This window comes from Mesoplodon densirostris, chromosome 1 (assembly GCF_025265405.1).
Source record: "Mesoplodon densirostris isolate mMesDen1 chromosome 1, mMesDen1 primary haplotype, whole genome shotgun sequence".
Taxonomy (NCBI): Eukaryota; Metazoa; Chordata; class Mammalia; order Artiodactyla; family Ziphiidae; genus Mesoplodon; species Mesoplodon densirostris.
Window position 1 is genome coordinate 2,987,501 of NC_082661.1, and position 7,935 is coordinate 2,995,435.

The window sequence follows — 7,935 nt, forward strand, 5'->3', positions numbered from 1 at the left end:
CCAGGAAGTGTTACTTAAGAGGGCGGCCGACCTCGTGGAAGCCTTATACGGGATGCCCCATAACAACCAGGTAGGCGATGGCAGCTTGATCCACCGCCCGCCGCCACCCCCCCCCACCACGGCCCCGCCAGGGTGACCACGACCTTGGATGGCCAGCTGGCCTGGGCCCGGCGTGGGCTTCTGGGCACACGTGGCCTCCCGAGCGTCCCACGGGGGGAGCCTCTGTCCGCCCGTTCGTGCCCTCCCAGTGCGTATCTGAGTAGAAAATTACCAGTCAGTGCCGGCAACACAGCAGAGGGGCTTTCTCCAGGAAGAACCGTGTCGCGGCCCGTCCAGTGGATTCAGTGGTGGGCAGACTGGGGCTGCTGGGGCTCGGGGGTCCCTGGGCAACAGAGACTCGGGGGGACTTCCCTCTGGACGTGGCCCCGTGCCTCTGACCCCGAGCCCAGTGCCTTCCATGCTGCCCTGGCCCCGTGCATCCGTCAGGGGCCTTTGCGCCATGGGTGCAGGAGGAACAGACGGGGTCTGAAAGTGCTCTCCTGAGGGAGGTTCTTTTCCCATTAAAAAATACGTTCTGTCACAGTCTGGACCAAGCAACAGTGGGATGCCCCTACGGTTTGCCCAGCAGGGCCAGGTGGAGGGCGCTGGGACAGTGCCCCCGGGGGGGCGGTCTGTGAGCTGGGGGCAGGGGGCCGGCCTGGCCTGGGTGTGACGGCCGCCTCCGCTCCAGGAGATCATCCTGAAGCGAGCGGCTGACATCGCCGAGGCGTTGTACAGCGTCCCTCGCAATCACAACCAGATCCCCACCCTGGGCAACACCCCTGCGCACACGGGCATGATGGGTGTGAACTCCTTCAGCAGCCAGCTAGCCGTCAACGTGTCGGAGACGTCACAAGCCAACGACCAAGGTACGCCGCGCGGGCCGCCCCTTCCCCAGACGCCCAGCTGGGATGGTGGGACTTAGCTGCTGTGGCTGACTGTGCCCTGAGGCCGGCGGGGACGTGGGCAGCGCCCCGGGCTCTGCAGCTTTGTTCAGAGAGGCCCTCGGGCAGAGCATGCTCAGAGAACCCAGAAACCTGAGGCAGAGGCCACAGCGGCTGCCACACGGTTTACTGGTATTTGCTAGCCGTTTCCTTGACCGGATTCCTAAGGGGCTTTGCTTTCCTGGAAAGGCTGGGATAAGCCCTAGGATAGCTGTGACATAGGGGGCCGCGGACCCTTCCTGGATGCGCTGCACAGGGGTCAGGGGGTGGGGTTTGGTTTCTGAGCCTGGAAGGAGCACACGGAGAGAAGCGCCCGCTCCCCACCTGCACCTTTTCCGGCTGCTCTAAAGCCCGTGCAGGCCATGATCCCAGAAAACGCCTCCTCGTACGCCGCTCGGCTTCCCTCCGCCCTCACCCCACGGCGGGAGCCAGGCTCCCGCTTCCCCTCCCCACGCCGACAGAAACAGCAGCCGTAGACATGGAGGCCCCAGAACAGCCTTTCCTGGGGACTTATGGCCACAAACAGCTCTCCTTGTCAGCCGTGGCATTTGAAGGTCTGCAGAGGCCGAAAGCTCACCTAGCGTGGGGGGACGGCCCGGGAATCGCGCCGTTGATAATTGCTTCTAAAGAGGAACGTGAAAGCTGCTGACGGTTAGATCGAAGTGCGCCTGGGCCGGCTGCCGAGGCCGCCGGAGACAGGACGGGGCTCGGCGTGGATGCTCGAGCAGGGCTGGCGTGACAAGGTTATTTGAGCTGGCGAGAGGCGCTGGGGCTGGAGGAAAGCATACGGTCAATTAAAAGCGTTCAATAGATGATAGAGGTTTGCGGGGAAACCCCCCCCCCAAGTGTCTCTCCCTGATAATAATGTTATTTTTGGCCGGGGGGGGATTTTAACAGTCGGCTACAGTCGCAATACAAGCAGCGTGTCCCCGCGAGGATACGTCCCCAGCAGTACTCCCCAGCAGTCCAATTACAACACAGTCAGCACTAGCATGAATGGATATGGAAGTGGCGCCATGGCCAATCTAGGGGTCCCGGGCTCGCCTGGATTTCTTAATGGCTCCTCCGCTAACTCTCCCTACGGCAGTAAGTGTCTGTTTTTGTCACCCGTCATCACACAGATTCATATTCGCTGCAAAGTCAAATGTGTGCGTTGCTTGGATGTTCTGTGGTGTGAGCTACTGGATAAAAGGAAGGGTGGCTCTGGAGGCTGGGCGTCCACGTGACGACAGTAAATTGACCTAAAACGGGCCCCACGCGGTCACATTGGAAACCCAAACAAAATCGGCACCAAATGGGGCCGCCCAATTGGAAACGAAAAGTCCAACGCGAGAGTTTGCCTGTTATCCAGAGAGTGGCCAAGCCAGAAACATCTCGTGCTTGCTCTGTTGGCCCGACGCTCCAGGCGAGGCCCTGGAGCTCTGTCGTGTGGCCGTGCCCGGCGTCGCGCGTCCTGACCATGTTTGCTTTGTTGCAGTAGTGCCGTCCAGCCCTACCATGGCAGCCTCTTCGGTCACCCTCCCTTCAAACTGTAGCAGTACACACGGCATTTTCTCATTCTCACCTGCCAATGTCATCTCTGCAGTGAAACAAAAGAGCGCCTTCGCGCCCGTGGTCCGGCCCCAAGCTTCCCCTCCTCCTTCCTGCACCAGCGCCAACGGGAACGGACTGCAAGGTGAGGGTGCGCGCTGGCCTGAGGCCGCGGCCTGGGAGCGCCCGGGGGGCCCCGGGGCAGGCCAGGCTGGGCCGCAGGGCTGGAGTGAGGGGCTCTCCCTGGGGGGCGGGAGCTCCGACCTTCCCCTGGGCCCCGCTGTGGGCTCCCGGCAGGGCAGCCCTGGCTGTTGCATGTTCTCCTTCGTCTGCCGCAGTGCGACACCCACCCCCCAACCCGATGCTCCTGGGAAAGAGCCCCCCTCGCTCAGTCCCCACAACCGTATTCTTCCTCTTGGTGGATGAAACCCGTTTCCTCATCCTTCCAACGTGACTTAAGTGTCCTCACGGTAAAGCGGCCCATACCTGCAGGGAGTGGAACCCGCAAGGGAAGGAAAACGGGCCTTGGTGGAGGCAGCGGGGTCCAGGTTGCGTCCCGTTCAGCCGAGAGCGTGGGCAGGTGCAAGCCTGTCGCTCCCCCGACTCACAAGGCAGTGGGACAGCCTCAGGCCTGGGGTGATGGGTCACGGTGCCGCCTGCAGCGCCCACCTCGAAACTGGCCCGTGCTCACTGTCCCGAGCCTGAGCCTTTATTCTCAACCTGGTCTAATGGACCATGGGGCGCACGAGGCTGTGTTGTCCTCGGAAGGGCGCGTGCACCTAGACCCGGGGCCGTGCGTGCACCAGTGCTGCACAGGAGTTGGTTTTCCAGGAGATTTCTTGCAAAGACGCGAGAGGGAGAAGGTCCCGCCCAAGGGCAGCGGGAGGCCCCGCCTGGCACAGCTGCCTACAGATGGGGCCGCGCAGAGCGGGCACCCAGCGCCCGCCCAGTGCTGGGGCCCTCTGGGCAGTGGCCGGTGGTGCGAGTGGCAGGCGGGGCTGCGTGAGGGCCCCTAGGCCCCGTGAGCTTGCACGTGGCTCTCGGTGGCTGACTGAGGCCCACGGGCTCTGAAATTAATTAAGTGGCCGTCGTCTGGCCTCTTTCAGACACCACCTTTGGTATATGCTCCTCCCGGTGAAAACCAAATCCAGTTACTCCTTTAAAAAAATGAATCCATTCAACCAGTATTTACTGAGCGCCTACTATGTGCCAGGCTCTCTGCTGGGTGCTGAGGACGCTACCGTGGAGAAGACAAACTGGCCCTTTTGTGAAGTCGGTGGCATATTTCACTTTGATGAACTAATGCTCAAAAAAGGAACTGGAAAGGTATCCGTGATTTGAAATAATTGTCTGCACAACACCTGTTAGCGTGAGAGGGACGCCCAGCCCCGAAGGGCCGCCGACTGGCCTGCAAGCCAGCAGCGGTCACCAGACCACAGGTGCTTAAGAGGCAGGTGGCTGGGTGCCATGGCCCTGCCCGCCGTCCACTCAGTGCCAGGGCCCATTGAGAGGTGGCGCCACGAGAGCCGTGTGTACACACACAGGTCTTCCAAACCATAAAGTTGTAACGGTGAGTCGGAGATAAATTAATAGTTCTGAAATTAATGAACTGAGAAATTGAAGCTCCCATCACTACGTGAACAGATGTATTAATATGTTATACATCAATTAATGAGAACGATCACGCTGACAAAAATTGAGCAGCATTAAAGTTACCAGATTCTAGATGACATCTGTACCCGGAGTTCACTGGGAAGCACCTGCTGCACTTGGCCTCTTGGCCCAAGTTTCTCTTTCCCTCCGAGAAGAGGAAGGACACGCTCCCTACGGTGGAGCCGTGACTTGTGTCTCTTGAGGGCCCTTGGCCCTGAGATTGTGACCAGGTGGGCTGTGAGTGGCTTTGATCTTGGCGGGTCCGCGACTCACCATTACGATACAGAACGATCAGCAGAAGGTCCGAGGCGGGGGCTGAGAGCAGAGGGGGACCCGAGGTGCGTCCAGTTTGACTGGCTTAGGGAGCAAGAGCTATGCCCGGGGCCCCGCGGCCCGAGAGCCGGCCTTGGCTGGCGTCACAGAAGTGACCAGGTTGGTTCAGCATCTGTCGACAGAGGTGGCCTCCGGGGGGTCTGGGCCTCCGTCTGCTATAAGCCAGCCACTGACGTGTGTGGGCAGCGGCCCTTCACACCCAGAAAGGCCAGAGCCTTTCCCTTTGCCCCGTGGGGTCGTTGAGGCGAGGATCCCCCACGAGCACCCCACCCCCCCTGAAGTAGGTGCCTTAACCGAGCCCACGGCTGGTTAACGGAGGGTTGTGCAGACCCACTGTCACTGCCGACCGAAGCCCAGGGAGGCCTCCCCCCGGTCCCCCACCCTGGTGAGAGGCGCCCTGACCCGCCCCCTCTCTCTTTCAGCTATGTCTGGGCTGGTAGTGCCGCCAATGTGAGGGGTGCTTGTTACCTCCTGCCGCGCCCAGCATCCAAGGACGGACTTCAGGGGACACGTTAGTACATAAGAGGTGCTGATGGAGACCGTGTCTTCAGTACATCAGCAGCGGTTGAGATGCTACAAAAGACTTTGTTTAAAGATTTTATTTAAACTTAAGAATCGACACACAAACGACCTACTTCTTCATGAACAATTCCATTTTATTGACTGAACTTTTCTCATATTTTCACATTTCTCAGTCCTGAAGAATAAGGAGAACAAAGCGATGCCTATTTTGTATAAAGTTTCTGACTCCGTCTTGGCTATGTCTAGTACTTGCTATGTGTTGGGAGAAACTTTGTGAATGCACCATTTTGATGATCATGAAACACTGATGAAAAACGCCTCCAAACATTTTTCTGTACTCATACTTAGATTCACAATGGTTGTGTATCTCTATAATGTGAAATATTTTTTTGTGGTGACAAAAGGGGGCCAAGGAGGTCTGAGCCATCAAACTGGAAGAAAGGAAGAGACGATGTGATCAGGAGGACTGGGGGGGGCGGGGGGGAGGGTCTATCGTTGCTTAACTTCATCTTAATGAAACGGAACTTTGTAACTTATTGTAGTTAGAAATTGTAACTTTGATATTGAATTCTCTTGCCTTCAACAAGCACACTGACAGAGGAAAAAAAATGCTACTGTCTGTTGGTTAAAATATTCTCCCACTGCTAGAGCTTCCTGTTAAGCAAGTGTGATCTGCGACATTTTTTTCAACTTTTGCTAGCACTGTATACTATTGCATTCTTAGGCTACTGTGAGGTCCATGTTTCTTGTACCAGAAATTGTCCTTTTGACTTCTAGATCCTTCTTCCCTGATGTGTTTTGTATGTGGTTAAAAAATTGTAGACTTTTGTGATTTTGCCAAAGTTGTAGCTAAATATTTATACACTTGTCTTGAATTTTTTTCAGATCCACTTAAATATTTAGAAAAAAAAAACGAGTTTTATTCCTTATGCCTCTTATAAGGAATAAAATGGTCTCCATTCAACACTTACTTTTCCATGAACACTTGCTGTTGCTAAGGGACTTTATTTTGTAACATATCAATTATAAATATTGTATTTATCTTTGAAATTTTGTACATTGCTTTTCCCACCATTTTCGGTTCCTTTTTCTTGTCCGCGTTGGTTTTTGATCATGGCCTGGTGTTGTGATGCTGGGAAGAGCATTAAAGCCAAGAACTGTTTGATCTGTTTCGTTCAGTGAACCAACATCCTTGCATTTCATTTGTACTTCCAAAATTTGCTATTGTTTGTTTAGACTTTCCGTCCTTTTTTTTTTTGAGGAAAAGTCAAATGCATTGTTTATTTTTATATTATTTTTAAGTTATCTGAACAAATACTTTTGAAGAAAAAAACGTTCATTGTATAGTCACAACAAAACGGTGCCACCCGCTGTGACAAACCCTCGTAGATTCCGTGCATGTGGAGCGGCCACGAAGAGGCGACACCGTCTGGGGCTGTGTCCTCCTTTTATTTTTTTTGTAGAATGTAAAAAGTCATCTTAGCTGCCACCCATGACTTTGCCACATAGCTGAACTGTGTTTACTGGAAAAATTCAGAGGCCTAAAGTTTAAAATAAAATTTACTTCTGATGTTTTAATTAAAATGTTTGCCACATTAACTTCTCTGATGCCTTAAAAGTGGACTTCTTTAAAGAACCTTTGTGCTTTTGGATCACAGGCTGACCCCACAATTGTTAATCAGTATTTCATTTGGAGAGTTACGGTGTAAAGCACACCCACGCACACGCACAAGCCCGGAGACCCCTGTGTCACTCCTTTCTGCATCTGGTTCTGCTGTGTCCAGTGTCCTCCCAAGCCCACCTCCGGTTCAGAGAGGTTTCGGGGGACCCACAATCACCCCTCGTTTAAAATTCCTTTTTAACAATACGGTTTTTGTGGTCAGAACCCAGCAGCACTGTCTGTACTTTTAAAACTGGAATGACCTCCTTCAGACACTGTACCTGTTAGTGCCAAGCCTGCGGTGAGACCAAGAGGGTCGTTTCTTTTTTCCCTTTGCAGACACAGCACAGCAAACGTTTTGCAAACTGCAGCAGAAATCAAACCTAAAACAAAAAGGAGGGACTTTAAATTTTTTTCTTGACAAAAACCAAAACAAAACAATGCAGGACTTAAGAAAGTGTCCATTCAGGGGACTAAATCAAAGAATCAGGACATCCCCAGGGGTTAGCGGGTCACACTCTGGCCCTGTGACCAGCCTGAGGAGTCACTTTGGAACTCAGTTGCCTCCGTTTTATTTTGTATAAGTAAGGGTTTGACCTAAAAATGAGCTCACGTGTACACGTTAAGGACGTTCGCAAGTCTCCTTGTCCCTGCACTTGGTTTGTGTTTTAGATTAATTAGTCGCCCTCATGGCTTCATCGTCTCAAAACTGAGCGCTCCACTAAATGGTAGATTTTACTGTTAAAGACCCTACAATAAGATTGTTTTATCTGTACATTTTTTCAGATATTTAACTGTATAAAAATGTTCATTTCACACAATATTTAATTAAAGTATTTCTTGTCTGTGAATTTCACTTTGGGTAATTTGATCTGTTTTGATTATTAAAATGGCTTTGCTCAACACGCAACAGTTGCATTGGCCGGGTGGGTGGGGTTGATCTGCACTCCCAGAGCTCTCTTGGCCAGGATGAAGACGGTTCATAGAAGAACCTTCTCCAAGGTTATCTGCCCTCAAACGCTCGTCTAAGCTGCACGGAGGGTTCCTTGTAGTTACTCAGATGCCTCTGGTCCCCAGAGGGGCCACCTGTACGTGTGGTGCACGCCCGCCGGCACATCGGAACATGACTGTGGGTCAGACCTGGGGGCCAGAGCAGCGCTGCGGCCCACAGACAGTCTCGAGACTCGCTGGGGGCTTGGTCACCCCCGCCCCTGCCCCAAGCCCTCCTGCCTCCGCCCCTGCTTCTGAACTGGA

The 7,935-nt window shown here is 53.8% G+C and overlaps 1 protein-coding gene across 13 annotated transcripts in view; it reads left to right on the plus strand.

Moving 5' to 3' along the window:
• EBF3 (EBF transcription factor 3) overlaps positions 1–5,482 on the plus strand; it is a 115,831-nt gene extending 110,349 nt beyond the window's left edge. For 2 of the 13 annotated variants that reach the window (XM_060094022.1, XM_060094200.1), the window contains exons 12-17: positions 5–70; positions 731–908; positions 1,881–2,069; positions 2,461–2,658; positions 3,727–3,839; positions 4,922–5,482. In XM_060094022.1, coding sequence (XP_059950005.1) covers positions 5–70; positions 731–908; positions 1,881–2,069; positions 2,461–2,658; positions 3,727–3,839; positions 4,922–4,939 — 762 coding nt within the window. In that variant the 3' untranslated portion in view covers positions 4,940–5,482. The remainder of the gene's footprint in view (positions 1–4; positions 71–730; positions 909–1,880; positions 2,070–2,460; positions 2,659–3,726; positions 3,840–4,921) is intronic. The other 11 variants (XM_060094341.1, XM_060094444.1, XM_060094293.1 and 8 more) reach the window with 7 other exon arrangements.
• Positions 5,483–7,935: the final 2,453 nt, after the last annotated feature.